Source organism: Narcine bancroftii, chromosome 4 (genome assembly GCF_036971445.1).
Source record: "Narcine bancroftii isolate sNarBan1 chromosome 4, sNarBan1.hap1, whole genome shotgun sequence".
In the NCBI taxonomy this organism is placed as follows: Eukaryota; Metazoa; Chordata; class Chondrichthyes; order Torpediniformes; family Narcinidae; genus Narcine; species Narcine bancroftii.
In genome coordinates, this window is record NC_091472.1 from 173,926,774 (window position 1) to 173,947,214 (window position 20,441).

The 20,441-nt window shown below is 40.7% G+C and overlaps 2 protein-coding genes across 21 annotated transcripts in view; one reads left to right on the forward strand and one right to left on the reverse strand.

Moving 5' to 3' along the window:
* The window catches only part of patz1 (POZ/BTB and AT hook containing zinc finger 1), a 749,193-nt gene that overhangs the window by 460,289 nt on the left and 268,463 nt on the right, over positions 1-20,441 (reverse strand). The gene's annotated exons all lie outside the window — the stretch shown is intronic.
* Positions 1-20,441, forward strand: part of LOC138761246 (calcineurin-binding protein cabin-1-like) — a 449,064-nt gene that overhangs the window by 218,480 nt on the left and 210,143 nt on the right. For all 12 annotated transcript variants that reach the window (XM_069933059.1, XM_069933061.1, XM_069933058.1 and 9 more), the window contains one exon: positions 17,461-17,574. In XM_069933059.1, the coding sequence (XP_069789160.1) occupies positions 17,461-17,574 (114 nt within the window). The remainder of the gene's footprint in view (positions 1-17,460; positions 17,575-20,441) is intronic.

Sequence of the window (20,441 nt, forward strand, 5' to 3'; positions counted from 1 at the left end):
TATTAGTCAACGAGTAATTATTGTTGATTTAGAGATTAGACTCTGAAAAAGCCTCTGGTAACACGAGTAATAAAATAGGATTCTTGGGCACATAAGTAAAAATTTTCAGAGAATAACAGTTTACACAGTGGTTCTCAACCTTTTTCTTTCCACTCACATACTGCTTTAAGTAATCCCTATGCAGAAGTGCTCTGTGATTAGTAAGGGATTGGTTAAGATGGTCTGTGAGTGGGAAGAGAAGGTTGAGAATCACTGCTCTAGACCCAATTGTTATTGAAATATTTTCCTTGAGAAAAATTGCCATTAGCCCATTTCCTTTGGAGTGTTGAAACTGTGGACATAAGTCAATTAGGTTCGATTAAAACAGTGGTTTTCAAACTTTTTCTTTCCACTCACATAACACCTTCAGCAATCCCTTATCACAGAGCACCTATGGCATAGGGAATACTTAAAGTGGTATGTGAGTGGAATAAAAAGGTTGAGAACCACTGGTTACAGGCTTTTAAAATTGTAACAGGGATTCTACAAGGTACCTTTTTTTTGCTTGATTCTTTTCTGAACCATCAATTTCTAGTTCTATTCCATGATTCCTGAATAAAACGTTAAAACTGTGAATCCCGCACAATAATGAAAGTAAAATGATTCAGTTTTTGTTGATGTGTTCTCATTCTGGATTTCCTCCAGGAATTGTCAGTGTGAAAATAAATGCAGAGAAAAACTGAAGCTATAAATACAAAATGAGAATAGAAATAAAGTAAATAAAAACAGGAAAATTGAAGAAGCCTAAATAATATCAGAAGTATAGAAGCTGTGTAACATCCACTTATTAAATGTGTTTACATGACAAAACCTGCCGTTAGTACTATAGTAACTAGATGAAAGTGATTCTTGGAAATAGCTCGGAGCTAGATCTTTCAAAATGCCAATCAGCTATATTCCTAGTATTTATGAGTCCAGATTTCTTTCACTCCCATTGTCCTTACCGAATTCCTGATCGTGAGCTGTGAGCTTGCCAAACGAATCCAGTACAGCACCTGAATGTTTGCGTGGTAAGTGTTCGGCACTGAAAATGTCAACATAGATTTTTTTCATTGAGGAAATCAGAACCCATTATGAATCTTCAAGTCAAGCAGTCTAAAGGTTAACCCTATCCCAACAATTACTGCAGCTTTTTTATACTTAGTCTTTTAAAATATAAAACGAACAATTTTGCATTCAAACCTTTTTAATTGATGGATTAATCAGTTCAGTTTCACTTTTATAATTTAAGAATTTCTGAATTTTCTTTTGCTAATTTAAAAAAAATCCATTCTGAGTATTTGGTGGAGGTGGGTTTCCACAGTGTTCATGAGCCCACCAGTCCCTCAGACAGTCATTTTTCATGTGTAAGAATGGAAAATGAATTTTAGCTGGCTGGCTTCTTGATCCTGTGAGACTGATCTCAATCCTTTCTTAATGCAGAGATGTGAAGCACTTTTCGACTGGGATTATTGGACAGTGGCCAGAAAATGTACCATGCTGAACATCAGCCCATCAATGGAATCTGCTGAATTGTCGGAGGCAATTTTTTGATTTGCTGTTTCTCTTTGATTTGCTCTGGATTGATCCCAGAATCCCATCTCAGGGGGTCTTCTCCTTTGCTGGGTTCTTGCCAGGTCAGAGGCCTTGCCTTGGCTCCTCTCTCCCATTCTGCTGTTCAGTCTTGAATAACATTAGCGCTGTTTGGATCTTGGGTGGCGAAGCAAGGGTCTGCAGATTTTGCTTGGGCATTAAACTGGATCAGTATGCTGGGATGTGGAAACTTGATCGGCTCTCTCTTGATTAAAAAAAGTCATTAAGTGACAAGCGTGACTATTACAAACACAAAAAGGGATAGGCCAGATTATGTGGTCCAAGTTGTTTCAAATTTATTGATGGATATGATATGCTGAAAGTTGAGTTATAAATGTCCCTGTCCTTGCCGACTTTCTATTTTGCTTGAAATTGGTTAAAGTAAACACCAAGGTTTATAAACCAAATGATCGGGTTCATCTGCCATCATTTCTTATTATCTCAGATCTAAAACTTATTACCTGTTCTTTCTACTTCTAAAAGTTTAGCCAAAATTAACTTGGCCTAGTAAAGTTGTTTGTAATAATAATGATAATGAACACATTCACCAACACCAACATTTTTACTTGCTGCAACTTTGTAAAAAAGCCTGCAATAGAAAGTATTAAATTTAAAAAAAGAGGTAATAAATACAAAAGAGAAATGGATAATAAATATTCACAGTTGTCATAGTACAAATAAAAAGTGACTTACAATAGTGTAGACAGTCCTAGTGGTGTTGGGGTTTATAGCTGGTAGATATGAGATAGAGGAGAAATATGATTTTCTATCCATGGAAATTGCACCCTCCTGCATCTGTCCTTCCTAAAGCATGCATGGTCATCTCACTTTGATCCCTTTGTTCTCCAGCAAGTACAATCTACATGATTCACCAGTTGTAGCTTAAGAGAAGGGCCACATGCTGCATATGATGTGAGGGCACCTTGCGATGAGACCATTCCCTTTCCTTCCTCATTGGGCAAGTGGCTCATATTGACAGCATGGTGGGCAGCAGGAATCTGTGTGAAGTGAACACACAGCCTGCCACTGCCATCTGCTTCAGCAATGTGTAGTTATTTTCTTAGGAAGTCAATGTTTGCTGTGTATGTACAAATTCACATGGCCAAACTAGTGACTAAGAAATTAATAATCCATAAATTATTAAGAAGACACTTTCTCTTGAGGAACTACATATACAGATACTTCCCGACTTATGACCTACTTGTCTTACATCCACCTGCACATAGACCGAATTTTAAAAAAAATGTATAAGAAATGATATAAAATTTACGTGGTTTATGTTGTATTTGACAAACTATAACTGGGATACAGGGCATGTAAGAGCCAAAATATGCATACTTACCTTATTATTTAGCATTCCGGGGTCCATTGGTTGGGCGTGACCATTTTGATTCCTGTGTGCGTGCGTTAGTCTTCGGTTGGTGCATGTGTGGTGAGTTCGTAAGGGCGCAAATTCAATATGGTCAGGATGCTTAACTCTCCCGCATGTGCCAACTGAACTCCAATATTGAACTCACCACACGTGCGCCAACAAAACTCCAATATGCGAACCCACTGCGCCAACTGAAGACTAACACATGCACACAGGAATCAAGATGGCGCCCCCAGCCTATGGACCCCTTGGCTCTCACATACCCTGTATCGCTATTATAGTTTGTCAAATGCAACAAAAATCCATGATGAAAAAAAGATTTGATTAAAAAGTTTGCTTTAAGATGTCGGTACCCCATGTGCAAGGGCAAAATTCCAACATGTCCATGCCAAAATATGACTGACCCTTTAGTCTCAATTACTATAAATCAGGGACTATCTGAAAAATGAAATAACATTGCCCTTGAGAGTAAACATTTTTATTGGGTGTGTGTGTGCATGTGTTTGTTTATGCATATATCTGGCATCCTTATTGTTAGCTCCCAACCATGTTTCTGTAGTGTAACTGTTCTTCTGAGTGCTTTGACCCCTCATGTCTCATAACCTTATTGGAGGGCTGGGTTAACAGATAGCTGGTAGACCATAAATTTTGTGTTCAGTCTGATATCTTGATCTTCCAATGTTCACAGACTGCTGCTGTTATAGATTCAAGATTACTGTCATGTTCAGAAATACAAAAGAATTGTCAATTTTACTTGAGTGCTGCCATTTTGTGCACGGACCTCAGTGAGTTCACCAATGTATTGAAAATAAAGTACACTTGAATAAACTGTTGAAAATGATTGGGCAGTAGGACACCATGGAGGAGCATTGTGTATACTCCCCACCGTGGTGAATTTCATTGTGGAGGTTTGCTTTTATTGAGAAGTGGTTCCTGGGTTACAGGAAATCGGCTACATTTTTCATGTTCTGGTTGTGGAGGGTGGTGCTGTACAAAGGAGACAGGTTGGTAGAAGACTTCAATATTGTGGATATCAAGTGCTGCTTTGTCAGATGCTTCAGTGAATAAGTCAGTGATTTTTCATAATGAGCAAATGCAAGTGCTATCTGTACTTGAAGCTTGATATCTGAAGTTGAGTTGTTCATGGTTCTGAGTGGAGATGATATTGTTTGAACAGTGTACTTCAGCAGAAATCTTGTTGGAATGGGGATTCAGCAGAGTTGTGAGAAAGATTAAGAGAAGTGTTGGACAGTAAAGCAACCTTGCTTGATATTATTTTGTATGAAGATTGGACCCGTTGGATAAGATCATGGCTTACATGCTATCATTAAGTTAGCATGAAATGTAGACAGAATTTTGTAAGGTTGTCACATTTGAGAAGAATGTTCCGCACCTGAAGGAGTTGAGAATGGGAAACAAAAGGCCATGTGTTGTGGTTGATACTTCTCCCTGCATTTTACTTGAAATTACTATCTGATGGAATTCATGCTCTCAATGGCAGCTCTTTAGTCAATGTGCTACTGTGGTACTTGCTGATTGATGAGCTGACCTTGGAAGCTCAGTAAATCTCATGCATCAGGTCCTTTCTCGGCATTGGGGAGGAAACAACGAACAATTCATAGTGAATTGAGGTATTTGGGGATATAACATCAGAAACTCTGGCAAATGTCTACAGATATTTGGTGGAAGTGTGCTGACTGGCTACATTATGGTATGGTATGGTATGGGGGGGTCACCAATACCCCTGAGTGTAAAGCCACCAAAAGGTAGTGGACACAGCCCAGGACAACACAGGCAAACCCTCCCCACTATCAAGAACATCTACAGGGAATGCTGCCGTAAGAGAGCAGCAGCAATCATCAAGGATCCACACCACCCAGCACATGCTCCGTTCTTGCTGCTACCTTCAGGAAAGAGGTAAAGAGCCACAAGACTCAGACCACCAGGTTTAGGAATAGCTTCTACCATCAGACTCCTCAATAATAAACAGAGACTCATTTAAGAACTCTTACTTGTGCACTTTATTGGTTTTCTTTAGTTTTCCCTGTATTGCACAGTCAGTTTGTTTACATTTCTTGGCCTATTTACATGTGTATGTTGTGCACATGTTGTTTGCACTACCAATAAAGTGGTAATTTTTCCTCGCCCACAGAAAAAAGAATCTTAGGGTTTTGTGTGATGTTATATATGTATTCTGACAATAACTCTGAAATCTGAAAATATGTTCATGGTTTCATGTAATTTTGATGCACATTCCTGGTCAGCCACATAGTGTGCTTAGAATTGCTGTAGGTATGGTCAGGGTTTCATAATACTTGCAACATAGAAGAATACCATGTAGCCCATTGACCCAATGCTTGCTCACAAAGAAGTCCTATTCCTTGTCTAATTTTGTTTTCTCCACTGCCCACAAATTCTGCCACTCACCTGAACAACTGTGGGCAGCTTATTAGCCAAGTCTGTAGTGTTTGGGAGGAGACCAGAGAATGTCACATTCATGCAGCACTGGTCAGGATTGAGCTGAGTTGCTGGTGCTGTGAGGCAGTAGTTCTATGTGCTGCACCAATTTTTGGAGCTTTGTTCCCTTTGGGGAAATGCTGGTCATTGGCTTGTTTGGGGGTAATCACCAGTGGAATATTAATGTAATGCTGTATTATTTCTTGCTACTTTTCAGATAGCAGATGAATGCACTTGGTGACTACTTCAAAGGTTAAGAATTTTCTGGAGCAAATTATTACCTCAATGTGTGCAGAGAGTTCATTTGGAATCATAGAACACTACAGCACCGAAATAGTCCCCTTCAACCATTCTAGTCTGTGCCAAACCTTTCCTCCTAGTCCCACTGACCTGTACCCAGTCCATACCTCTCACATCCATCTACCTGTCCAAATTCTTCCTTAATGTTCAAATTGAGCCTGCATTCACCACCTCAGCTGGCAGCTCGTTCCGCGCTCCCACCACTCTCAAGAAGTCCCCCCTCACGTTCCCCCTAAATTTTTCCCTTTTCACTCTTAACCCATGTCCTTTGGTTTGTATCTCATCTACCCTCAGTGGAAAAAGCCTTTCTACATTTACTCTGTCTTTCCCTCTCATAATTTTAAATATCTCTATCAAATCTCCCCACTTCTTCACTCTAGGAAATGAAGTCCTAACCTGTTTAACCATTCCCTGTAACTCAGTTCCTGAAGTCTGGGCAACATTCTAGTAAATCTTCTCTGCACTCTTTCTATCATATTGATATCTTTCCTGAAGTTATCCACCTATGATGCCACTTTCAGGGATTTATGTATGGTATTTCCAGGTCCCTCTGTTCAGCTGCATTCCTCAGTGCCCTACCATTCACTGTGTATGTTCTTTCTTGGTTTTTCTTTCCAAAATGCAACACCTCACACTTGTCTGCATTACATTCGATCTGCCATTTTTCTGCCCATTTTCCCAGCTGGTCCAGATCCCTTTGCAAGCTTTGAAAACCTTCTTTGCCGTCCACAACACCTCCAGTCTTGGTGTCACCTGCAAACTTGCTCATCCAATTTACCACATTATCATGATATAGATGGCAAACAGCAATGGTTCCAGCACCTATCCCTGAGGCACACCGCTAATCAGCCTCTAGACTGAAAAGCAATCATCCACCACAACTCTCTGGCTTCTCCTGTCTAGCCATTGTTGAATCCAGTTCACTACTTCACCATGAATACCTAGTGCCTGAACCTCCCTGACTAACCTCCTTTGCGGGACCTGTTAAAGGCCTTACTAAAAGTCCATCTCTTAGAACACCTTTCAATAATTTATCTATCACTGACATCAGGCTCATTGGCCTGTAATTTCCAGGAATATTTTTGGAGCATTTTTTAAACAATGGAACAATGTGAGATTCCCTCCAATCCTCTGGCACCATGCCTGTAGCTGAGGACATTTTAAATATTTCTGTCTGAGCCCCTGAAATTTCTACACTAGCCTCCCTCAAGGTCCAAGGGAATATCTTGTCAGGCCCTGAGGATTCCCCCCCCCCTTTTCGCTTTAGGACAGCAAGCACCCTCCTCTTTAATCTTTACAAGTTCCGTGACCTCACTGCTTGTTTTCCTTACTTCCCACGACTCTGTGCCCATTTCCTGAGTGAATGTTGATGGGAAAAAAAAACACATTTAAGATCTCCCCCATCTTTTTTGGCTCCATACAAGGCCAACCACTCTGATCTTTAAGGGGACCAATTTTGTCCCTCAAGATCCTTTTGCTCTTAATATACATGTAGCAACCCTTAGGTCACATTGTCTGCCTTCCTGATTTCTTTCTTGAGATTCTTCTTGCATTTTATTCACCTCAAGTACCTCATTTGCTACATGTTGCCTATATCTGCTACCTATCTCTCTTCTTCTGAACTAGATCCCCAATATCTCTCAAAAACCAAGGTTCCCTATGCCTGATAACCTTGCCTTTAATCCTGACAGGAACATAAAAACTCTGTGTTCTCAAAATTTCGCCTATGAAGGTCTTCCACTTATCTCACACATCCTTGACTGAAAGCAACTCATCCCAATCCACATACGCTCGATCCTTTCTAATTTTCTTAGAATTAGCCTTTCTCCAATTGAGAATCTCAACTCAAACCTATCCTTCTCCATAATTAACTTGAAACTCATGGCATTATGATCACTGGATCCAAAATGTTCCTTTACACATACTTCTGTCACCTGCCTGTCTCATTCCCTAGAAGGAGATCCATTATTGCACTCTCTCTTGTTGGTACCTCTATATATTGATTTAGAAAACTTTCTTGAACACATTTGGCAAACTCAAGCCATCGAGCCCTTTCACAGTATGGGAGTCCCAGTCAATATGTGGAAAATTAAAATCCCCCTACTATCACAAGCTTGCATTTCTTGCAGCTGTCTTCTATCTCGACAGATTTGCTCCTCCAAATCTCAGTGACTATTAGGTGGTTTATAATACAACTCAATGAGTGTGGTCATACCTTTCCCATTCCTCAACTCAGTAGATGTGCCCTCTAGTCTGTCTGCTTGAGCACAGCTGTGATAATTTCCCTGACAAGCAATGCCACTCCTCCCCCTTTCATCTGCCTCTTCCCAGCCGTTCTATCACATCTAAAGCAATGGAAGCCCAGAACATTGAGCTGTCAGTCCTGCTTCTCCTGCAACCAAGTGTCACTAATGGCCATAATATCATAATTCCACTTGCCAATCTACACTCTAAGCTCGCCTGCCTTTCCTTTAATGCTCCTTGCATCGAAATAGATGCACTTTAAAAAAGAATTCCCACTGGATACAGCCTGTTGGCTTCCAACAGTGAATTTTCACATCATCTTTTCCCTCTACTCCTCTATCTACTCTGTCACTCTGGTTCCCATCCCCCTCTCACCTTGTTTAAATTTACCAGAGCACCACTAGCAAACAATTCCACAAGGATATTAGTCCCCCTCCAGTTTACATGCAAACAGTCTCGTCCAAACAGGTCCATTTTCTCTGGAAGAGAGCCCAATGATCCAGAAACCTGAAGCCCTCCCTCCTGCAACATGTCTTTAACTGCTGCATTATCCTCCTATTTCTAACCTCACTAGCGCATGGCATGGGTAGCAATCCTGAGATCACAAACCTGGAGAGCCTGTCCTTCAATCTAGTGCCTAACTCCTTGAACTCTCCTTGCAGGACCTCCTCACCTTTCCTCCCCACATCAGTGGTCCCTATATGGACCACAACATCTCTCTGCTTGCCCTCCCTGCTGAGAATGCCGTGAACTCAATCTGCGATATGTTGGACCCTGGCATCAGAGAGGCAACCTACCATCAGGATACTCAATCTCTTCCTCAGAACCTTTTATCTATCCCTCAAACTATGGAATCTCTTAGGCTTTGATTTGTTTTTCCTCATCTGCAGAATGTTTCCAGCACTTTTAGCTTCGGATTTCCAGCAGCTGGCATTTCTTCGATGATTATTTATGTGGGTTTGAACTAAAATTGTGCGTTTTAGAAATCATTCTGCCACTGTTGCTGAATCCATTATTCTGAAACAAAAGGGAATCCCCGAGCAAATGAGTTCTCTGTTTAAGCATGTTGCAAATGAATTAATTGGAAAGATGTCCTTTAAAAGGTGGAAAAGAACATAATGTGATTACCATGTGATTACTCTTGGTATTTACCATGGGATTTCTTCCACTGCGGTGAAATTTATCTGCTAGTTCAACTCAGGTTTTCACTATTAATGATGTATCAGCTCAGACTGATTTGTAATTTTGAAATGTGACTTAAATTGAAGAAAATTGTATTAATTTAAGATAAAGGATTCCATTTATAGTCATGTATGCAAAAATCTTTCCTTTGTTTGCCCTGCAAAGACAAATAAAGAGTTGGAAAGTAATCTAGCCCCATTATTAAAATAAAATCAGAAGCCAAAGGCAGTCCCTTCAGAGACATTGAGCAGCTATGGATCCCACTGCCTCCACCACCCTAGTAACCACAAGGCCTTATTGTTAGCAATGAAGCTGAACACAGGGTGTCCAGAACTCATCTCTTCGATCCGTGGTTCCCAATTCATGAAGCATTAGGAAGCCATAGGTACGCAAGGGCTTTCAGGAGTTCCTGATCACCATCACATCTATTGGAATCTTGCACCTGATTCATGGTTCACCAGAAGCCTAGTTCCTGTAGTCAGACCTTTGGCTGATGAGGCCTGAGCTAGAGCCTACCATAACTGCCACATTTAGCCATGTGCACTCCAGCTGTACTGGCAGAAGCCTTCGTTGACATGTTCCTACAGCCTTGGCTGATCTGCTTCTGTGGCTGGCCATCTCTGTAGGATTCTCTTTCAACCTCTTCCTTCTTGGCTAGGGGTTGTTCTCTCACTCTGGTACTCTGTTCTGATCTGCTGCTTCCTCAGAGCCTGCAACGCTTGAAGTCTGGCTGCCGAGAGTAATCACTGGCATCTTAGCTATGGACCTCAATGGAACAAAACTACCTTTGGCTGCCTTATATAGCCAGTTAAAGTAGCAAAGGGGAATTTTGGTGGACAGACAGGCAGTCGTACACTGCGTAGAAGTGCTAAAAGGCTGTGTCTGTACCCTTTCTGGGTCCACAACATTGGCAGTGATACTACCATTACAGCAACACCACCACCATTCTCCCACACCCTTTTCCTGATTATGGCTGACCAACCCAGGCTTCACTTCTTTGTGCCCATTCCCTGTTGCCCCGAATTCCCAGATCTTTCAAACATTTATACACTTGCTCTTTAAATGACCTGAATGACCAGGCCTCCATAATCCTCTAGAGATTCCCTCAGGATGAAACACCAGTGGGTAAGGTTGACCACACAAATCTGCATGGTGGGCTGGGTTGTTGCAGTGGGCATAATCACTGAATTATATGGAGAGAAAGTGTGGGTTAGTTAGAAGTAGTCCATGTACTTTTACAACCTTGTGCAATCATAGAAAATCTTTGACTGAGAAGAAGGCCATGTGATGTACATGCTGGTCACAAAAGTGCTGCTCAGCCTCATTCCAGCTAGCACCTGGTTCTTCATCTACAGGTCACTGGTGTTCAATCCACATCCAGATGTTGTTCAAACATGCCGACTATTTTGGGCACTAAGTTCCCAAGTTCCCACCCTTGATGTGTTATTTTTCCTACCTCATTGTTCTTCTAATCTTTCAGCTAAATCCTTCAAAATCATGACCCTGGTTCTTGATGCCTTGACCATATAATGTTATGCAAACAAGAGAGACTGCAGGTGCTGTGAAGCTGGAACAACACACAAATTTTTGGGGGAATTTAGCAAGTCAGGCAGCATCCTGATGATAGATGATCGATGTTTTGGGCCAAAATCCTTCATTAGGACTGGTGAGAAAGAGGCCAAAAGCCAGAATAAAAGAGTGGCAGGTGATAGGTGAATACAGGTAAGTTAGGGAAGAAATGGGGGAAACATCTAAGAATCTTAATGTTATCTTAATGTTTACAAAATGTTACATTATTGAGCGGAATGAGGAAAATAACCTAATGTTGTTTTCCTTAATTAAGTTTCTTTTCAGTTTGTTCCAAAGCAAACAACCTCAATATATCTATTTTTCCCCATTCTTTGCACACCTTCATTGGATTCAAAATTTTCCGGAATGCGCTATCAAAAATTGTGCAATTTTCTCGATGGAGCTGATGTTTTCTGCCATAACTCCCCCCCCCCCCCGCGCTGTTCTTGTCTGTGCTTTGGCTAATAAAGGGAAACATTCAATTTGCTTTTGTAAACAGACTTCATCTCTCTGATTATATTTGTGGAAATACACTCCATAGTCTTCCATTCATCTCAATGTCTGCTATTTATTGCATATTTCCTTTGGCTTGTTTTACCTCCTTCCGTGCCTTAACACTTTTTTCTATATTTTTGTCCAACTAAATTGAGCATTGATCTGTTCCTGCACTCTAATGTTCCTCACTGTTGTTCACACGGCAAAATTTTTGTGCTAGCTGAATACTCTTTTCTGTGCTTCCCAATATTTCTCCAAATCGTTAACATATTTTACAAAACACAAGGGCTGAGTACTCTGCATTGCGATTGAACTCCTGATATCAGGAATCAGTCACAAAAACATATTGTTCACATGGCCAAATTTTTGTGCTAGCTGAAGACTCTTTTCTGTGCTTCCCAATATTTCTCCAAATCGTTAACATATTTTACAAAACACAAGGGCTGAGTACTCTGCATTGCGATTGAACTCCTGATATCAGGAATCAGTCACAAAAACACCCCTCAACCATAAGGTTTGGCTTTCTGTCACCTAGCCAATTTTAGATCTGATTTGCCACTTGAGTTTGGATCACCTATTCCTTTTCCCTCTCTGTCACTAGACAGCATCCTCAGCAGCTGTGTCATTGCGATGTGGTTAATACACACATGGATTGTCACCTTGTCGTGGTGGAGAAACTTAAGTGGTCCTGAGAGCAATGCCATCTGCAGCTATGCTCCTAGTATGACTACCCATGGAGGTAAGGTCAACGGTGAGGTCCCTGACAAAGAACAATTCAACTGAGACCTCAAGGGTGGTACGGTGGACAAAGTTACCTTGAACTCGATGGCTGTGAAGGTGGACAAAGGCTGCAACAAATCCACCATCTCCAGTAGTCATGGTTTCAATGCTATTGGAATTAGTTGATTGATTTGTGAAGTATTGTGTGCTTCTTGGAGTGCAATATTAAGTACACGTTAAACAAATACACCCACAGGCATCTTCGCTCTGTGGAAAATAGAACAAAGTTCATCATCTTCGACCTTGAGGGATAGCCATGAATGCACACACATCTTTGACCAGCCTGCCTTATGGGTCCTTGTCCAGGCCTTCTGTCTTTTTCCTGTCTGTGTTTGAGGCTTTGAATACCTGTGTCTCCTTGGACTCCAAGCACAAAAGCACAGCACACTTCTTCAGTCACTCTGGTTGTTTGAAGTAAGAAACCTTTGTGGAGTTCAGGAGGACCAGGAATGACCACCCTTCACTATACATCAATAATTTGGTAGTGGAAAGAATAGAGAGCACCAAGTTTGCATCCTATCGTGGACATACAACATCTCCTCACTTGTCAAGACGGTGCATCAGCAAATGCACTTCCTGAGAAGACTGAATTGGACAAGGCTACTGCCCATCATCATGTCAACCTTCTACAGAAGCTCTACTGAGAGCATCCAGGCCTGCTGCATCGCAGTGTGGTTTGGTTGCTGCAGAGAATTGGATCAGAGGTCAATCCACAAGACCAGCAGAGATGATCACTGGGGTCTTCCTCCCCTCTCATCGTCGTGATCTACCGAGATCATTATTTGAAGAGGACGTGCAAAATCATTGAGAACCTCTACCACCTTGCACACAGCATCTTTCAACTACTCCCATCAGGAAAGAGATACAGGAGTATCAGAGCCAGCACCACCAGGCTGAGGAACAGCTTCTTCCCACAGGCAGTGAGAAGGCTCAGTGAACCAAAGGAACTGCTCACACTTGCCATCTGAGACTCTACTATTTACTGAACAATGTTTATTCATTTATTTTTATATATTTGTCCTATATATGTATTGTTTATCTATATGTACGTTATGTCTGATTATGACCCTGCATATTTTGCAAAGATCTGGAGAACCCAGTTTCGTTGGGTTATACTTGGGCAATCGGATGTTAATAAACTTTGAGAAAATTACCGAGAGAATACCTGATCAGGCGTTATCTATGTCAGTGAATTCATTGCTTGCTATTTTGGAAAAGTTGAGCTTAATGTATTATGGAGAATACAGCACATTAGGTCTTGAATATTATTGAGGTTCACCTGGTAATTTGTACAGATTGGAAGAACACCGCCTGGTCTGAGATCACCTCAGTCTGTGAGGTTTTTTTTAATTGAGATTCATTTCTGACCATGTCACCCCAAGTTATTCACCTTGGATTATTGTCAGATTTTTACTCATTCTTGCAAATGTAAAACAGTTTCATTTTAGATGCTCCTGTCAAAGGGCTTATTTACAAATGGTTACAGCTCAGCTCCTTTCTCGCACAGAACCTCACAAGCATTTCTGCTGATGAACAAGAGAGGATGGTGAATGGCTAGGTAATGATATTAATGTTTGGGACAAAGACACTTTTTTTATTTGCTCTTGTGCTCCACATTTTTAAATTTGTAATCAAACAATTCACATATGACTAAAGTGCACATTGCAGATTTTATTCAGGGTTATTTGTATACATTTTGGTTTGACAATGTAGAAATTGCAGCACTTTTTATACCTAGTTCCCACATTTTAGGGCATCATAATGTTTGGGACATTTGCCATTACAAGTGTTTGTGATTACTCAGGTATGTTTATAGAATTTAGATCAGGTGACTGACTTGGTCATTCAAGAATTTTCCCGTCTTTAAGCTTTGAAAAATTCCTTTGTTGCTTCAGCAGTATGTTTGGGATCATTGTCTTGCTGTAGGATGAAGCACCATCCAATGAGTTTGGAAGTATTTGCTCGAACTTGAGCAGAAAATATGTTTCTATTCACTTCAATGGTGCAGGCATCAGAGAGCTCGGCTTGTTTCTAAGCTTTTGCTCACCTTTGGAGTCTGTAGTTGCCATTTTTCAATTTGAGAACTAGATGTGTGTCAAATAAGCTATTATGAGGCTGAAAAATGAGAATAAAACACCAAGAGACACCACCCAAACCTTAGGATTACCAAAATCAACTGTTTGGAAAATAATTAAGAAGAAAGAGTGTACTGGTTAGTTCAGTAAGCGCAAAGGGACAGGTAGCCCAAGGAAGACCTCCACTGCTGATGACCGAAGAATTGTCATCGTAGTGAAGAAAAAAGTCCCCGAAATGCCTATCCGACAGATCAGAAACATTCTTTAAGAGGCAGGTGTGGATGTGTCAATGACTACTGTCCACAGGAGACTTCATGAACAGAAATACAGAGGCTCCACTGCACGATGCAAACCACGAGTTAGCCACAGAAACAGGATGGCCAGATGACAGTTTGCCAAGAACCATTTAAAAGAGCCTGCAGAATTCTGTAAAAATGTCTTGTGGACAGATGAGATCAAGATTAACCTGCATCAGAATGATGGCAAGTGCAAAGTGTAAAGGAACAGCCTAAGATCCAAAGCAGACCACCTTATCTGTAAAACATAGTGATAGGAGTGTTATGGCCTGGGAATGCATGCTGTCACAGGTACTGGCGCATTTATCTTCACTGATGATGTAACTGATGCTGGCAGCAGCAAAATAAATTTTGAGGTGAATACCTCCAAACTTATTGGACGGTGCTTCATCCTACAGCAAGACAATGATCCCAAACATACTGCTAAAGCAACAAAGGAATTTTTCAAAGCTTAAAAATGGGAAAATTCTTGAGTGGCTAAGTAGGTCACCTGATCTAAATTCAATTGAGTATGCCTTCTATATGCTCAAGAGAAAACTTCTGGGGACAAGCCCCCAAAACAAGCAGGAGCTGAAGATGGCTGAAGTAGAGGCCTGGCAGAGCATCATCAGAAAAGATACTCATCACCTTTTAAAATTTAAAAGAGATGGTGTCTGCCATTGTTCTGTTGTGCCAATAACTGAATTGTACATAGTCTTCAATAATTTATCTGTTAAATTCATTTCTTGGGCGTAAAAGTGACTGAAGTATCGCCAGGATTAGGAAATGTTTGGCAAGTAAGTAGTCCAAATGTCATTTTCCATCATTGTTGTCTGTTTAATTATTAAATGCAATTCTGGCACATTTTGTGTTAAATATTTTGTATTTAATATTTTATCACGAAGCCCCTTCAGAATGCTGTCATGGGAGTTGAACCCACAGCCTTCTGAGTTGTGATCAACGTGCATTGGTTCACTGACAACTGATCTTGGATAACAGAATGGTAAAAACTCAGAAATGCTGGAGGAACTCAGCAGGTCTCACAGCGTCCATAGGAGGTAAAGATATACAATGAACGTTTCAGGTCTGAACCCTTCTTCAAGGGAAGAAGGACTTCTTTAAAGTTATGTATAACAAGGTTATATATCTTTACCTCCTATAGATGCTGTGAGACCTGTTGTTCCTCCAGTATTTCTATGTTTTATCCTAGCCAGAGGAAATGGGTTCATGGATCTACCTCTGCCCTGTTAAGGAGTTCAAGCAAGGCTGCTTAATTTCTCCTGCCCTACCTCAGCAATCAGTCTGTCAGCATTTATGCCTGTTGGCCTATAAATAACCATAATCGTGTCTATTTATCGCTTATATATTATTTCTACTTTGTTGTTTGATTGGATTGAATATACTGCTGATGCTTTGGATATTGCTCCTTTTCATTTCTAACAGTAAGATATAAAATTCCCCTTGGATGCAAGCTTATTTTGAAGTTCTGCTCTGCTATTTTTGGGATCTTGGCATCATTGGCAAGACGACTATTTGTTGTACATCCTTAATTTACTGTAATGAAATGTCACAAAATTTGTTGTTGTGCAGCAGCAAATGCAAGTGCAACTATTGGTATGAATTTCATTTTAAAAATAAATTAGTACAAAAGAAAAGAAAGTGAGGTAGTGCCTGTTGTTCATTGCCCATTCAGAAATCTGATGGCAGAGGGGAAGAAGCTGTTTTTGTGCTACTGGGTGTTTGTCTTCAGGCTTCTGTACCTCCTTCCTGATGGTTGCAGATGGCATGGCCTGGGTGGTGAGGATCCTTGAGGATAGAGGGTGCTTTCTAAAGACACCACCTCTTTTGGGTGTTCTGAGAAGGTACAAGTGAGCCTCCACTCAGCAAGAAGAGCTACAGGTCTCCTGGTGTACTCCCATGGTGCTGCTGGTCAGGATAGAGTGCATCTTTGAAGGGAGATGTGGATTGGGGTATTCCTCTGGAAGTCAGGGGTTTTAGAGGAGTGCTCTTGGCTGGTTCATGACATGATGTGGAGTGAATCAATTTGGCTGGAGACGCTTGGCTTCAGTGACACTGGGGATTTTAGGAGGGGGCCCTTAGTAAAGTCCATTCAGGACTTCTGGATCAATGTCTTGTGAATGCTCCAGCCCTTGTTGTTTTGAACAGTGATTGCAGTATGAGATGATGCTTGTTGAGAAAGGGCCCACTGTGCAACCACTAGATTCTTGGTAAGGTGCAGTGAAGCGAAAGTGGCTGATGGTGACAAAGGCCTCAGGCCTGTACCTGGAGAGCTCCAATGAAAAGCTGAGATTTTGCCTTGTGTCAAATTCTCAATTCTTCAACAGCAAACTAGAAAGTAAAAAAGCATTATTTTCAAATGGTTGTTTATATCACGCAAAATAAGAATTTGGACAGATGCAGAGATTTGACGTGGTAAATCTCTGATATTCTACCATCTATTTGTATTGAAATCCCAATTGTTCAGCATTGGGCTCATGAGATGCTGATTTCTGCACTCCCTCCCACACACGGGGGCTCCTGAGTCCCCTCTGCCACCCAGGGGCCACAATTCTCACTCAACTTGAAACTCATTGGGTTCACAGGAAAACTAATCTGTGTATGAATGATGAGTAACATTAAAAAAAAATTGAATGAGAAATTTTTGGGGAATTGATGGTTAGGATATCAGCTGTGTGAAAAAATTTGCTAGACCAGCATCTTCCAAATCCAGGTTTGCTGAATTCATTGAGTTTTGGTCTGATTGAAATATCTGAAATTCTTGAAAACTATTGTAGGAAATTTAAAATCCATTATTTAAAAAATGTGATCTGTGGCAATTTTGGTGACATGTAAAATCTCTTAACTGCAATTTAAATAACTTGAAGTAAAAAGTTATTTAAGTCTTGAACTTAAAAGTTCAATTAAAAACACAATTAAAACTCATAAAATACAGGTGTCACCCATTCTATAATTCAGCCTATTGTGTATTCTTTAAGGTGAAGTTTTTGGGATCATCAATGAAGGCAGAAATTTTGGGACATGTTTTTGATTATTTGGGTATCATGAGTGTTGTAACTTCCATCAATTTTGTCTTCCACAGAATTTGAACTGGGCTCGAGACGTGTTGCTTGGTGTCACTCTTCCATGGCAACAGTTGAGGCATATGCCAGCACAAGGACTCTTTTATGAGAGGAACAAGACAAATTTTTTTAATGTAAGTTGCATGGAGGCCTTTTCTCAAAATAATTTACCCCTGTCTATTTACGACTTGTACTCCATGTTGTGAAAAGTTGCACTTGAAGGTATCACCAAAAGAAATATGTAAACACCGTTATCTCTCCTCGAGTTTAATGCAACTATGATCTTGTTTATTCTTTCTTCCTGTTTCTTTTTTTAAATCTTCTAAAATCTCAGTTGTACTTGCTGAGTTGTCCACATATAAAGGGGATTGAAATTTGCTGTGAATGATGAAGTGATGGAACTTCCAACTGAGTGGATGATAGCTGCCTATTCTCCAAGATATGTACTTCTCTTGATCATGTTGGAGATCATTGGCCAATCAGATTAAGATGATCCCTGACATGCATAAACTGTGACATCAAGTTAGTGATTAAAATGAAGTATTCCCACTTGGAACAAAATCAGAAGCAAAATGTATTAGTTTGAAATTGGCTGTTATAAAAATAATGATTGAAGCACGCACACAGGATTCAGGTAGAATCTGTACCTATCATAACAATCTGTTATGTTTTGAAAACTTATCTAAGGGAATTAGAATCTAAATAAACAGAACACCTCTATGAATAAACTTTAAAATAAATTAAGTACCAAAGAATTTGGATTAACTCTAATTGTGGCCAGGCCCATCATTTAAAAACGTATTCTACTGTATTGCGTTACAGAAATAGTAAGTAAATGTCAGTGTGGTGATTTCTCTGTTAATCTGCAAAGCTTATTGTGAGTGAGCAAGGAATCACAGGTTTTCCACGTTCAGCTACAAATGTGCATCATCTAGAAAAAGCTACAGCATCTGTTTTCACAGTATGATGATGCTGAGTGCTGATGGTTTGGACATGGCAGATAAAATTCTGCTTGCAGCTCTATAAAACCCTAGTTAGGCTACACTTGGAATATTGTGTTCAGTCCTGGTCACCTCATTATAGGAGGGATGAGGAAGCTTTGGAGAGGGTGCAGAGGAAATTTACCATGATGTTGTCTGGATTTGAAAATAAGTCTTGTGAGGCAAGGTTAGCAGAACTAGGACTTTTCTCTTTGGAGCGTAGAAGGATGAGAAGAGACTTAATAGAGGTCTACAAAATTATGAGGGGCATAGATTGGATGGACAGCCAGCATCCTTTACCTGGGCCTGGAATAGCAAATAACAGAGGACATCTGCACAATGGGAGGAAAGTTTAGGGAAATGTCAGGGTAAGTTTTTTTGACTCACAGAATAGTGGGTGCCAGAAATGCATTGCCAGGGGTGGTGGTGAAGGCTTGTACAATCGGGGCATTTAAAAGACTCAACCAGGCACATCAATGTAAGGAAAATGGAGGGTTATGTGTGTGAAATAAGGAAGGTTTAGACTGTTGAGTAGGTTTCTGTAGATCACAAAAAGATTGTGTGCCAAAAGGCCTGTACCGTGCTATATCTATGTAGGTAAATGTTGTGTTTACAATTATATTCATTCAGTGTTTTTATAAAAGATTATTTGGATTGTCCTGCAATGGACAAATGTGCTGGAGAAACTCAGCAGGTCACACAGCATCTGAAGGAGTGAAGGGTAACCAAAGTTTCAGGCCTGGGTCCTTTATCAAGTATATTCTTTACTTACTACGGACGATCAGTTTCTCCAGCATATTTGTGCATTGCACATGACCCCAGCATCTGAAGACTTTGTTTGTTTGTGGTTGGTTTTCCCGATTACAGTTCTAGTTTACTCCTGAGGGAGTGGAGCACTGTTGGAGATGTGATGTTTGAGATGTGACATTGAGCAGCAACCCTGTCTGCTCTCCAATGGTCGTGAAAAAAAAACCCTGTGACTTTATTTACAGGGGGTTCCCTGGCACCCTGACCACCCTGATCATCACCAACAATGAGGAAGCACCGTGGTTATTTATTATGCTACTGTTTGTTGGCTCTCTTACATGCTTGGTTTTCCAATCACAAGACTTAAAATTAAAATTGAAAGTGAAAATTTCAAGGCTGCCTATGCAGGTTTTCACATTTATCTCTCTCTCCCTCTCTCTCCTGTTATTAAAAGTTGGAATCATCACTCAATGTTTAAGCTGAAGTTTGATTCTACATTCAGTAAACTGACGTTACCTATGTTTGATGCCACATGCATCCAGGCCATTATTGCATCTTTAGTTTGTCCCAGGTTGTATCACTACTTTTTTTGAAAATAAATGTTATTCACAATAAGTTTTCAACAAAACAAAACCATTCAAAATATTTTCACACTCTTAGTGTCACATATTTACATTCCCATTACTGTACATTGTTACATTCATCCTCTATTTCTCACCATTGTAACCACCATGGCTTCTTGTAGTTCAGGGGTTTCCCCTCAAATGCGCCAAGCCTCATTGCTTCTCTCAGCATTCCTTCAGCAACATTTCCGTGTGCTGAAAGACCAAGTTTCAGCCAGACCAAAGGGCATCTTTCACCAAGTTGATGGTCTTCTGGCAGCTCTGGATGACTGACTCTGTGTGTCCCCGTGAACAGCCTGAAATCAGAGAATCATTTGTCATGCTGCTGCTGAGGATGATCCATGACAAGGATCTCCACCCACACTGAGCAAATCTGCATTCTGCAAAGAGGTGAGCCACTGTCTCTTCACCACAGTCATCTCAAGGGGGAAAGTGTGTTGTAGGTGATATTGTAAGGATATGACCAGGAGAGCTCCTCTCACCACCATCCAGGCCAAGTCCTGGTGCTTGTTTGTGAGCACTGGTGATGAGGCATTCTGCTAGATGACCTGGACAGTCTGCACAGGGAACTATTCCACAGTATCCATCGAGTCCTTGTCCGTCAGTGACTTGCAGGATGTTCCATACTGACTATTGCCTGATGGTCTTGTG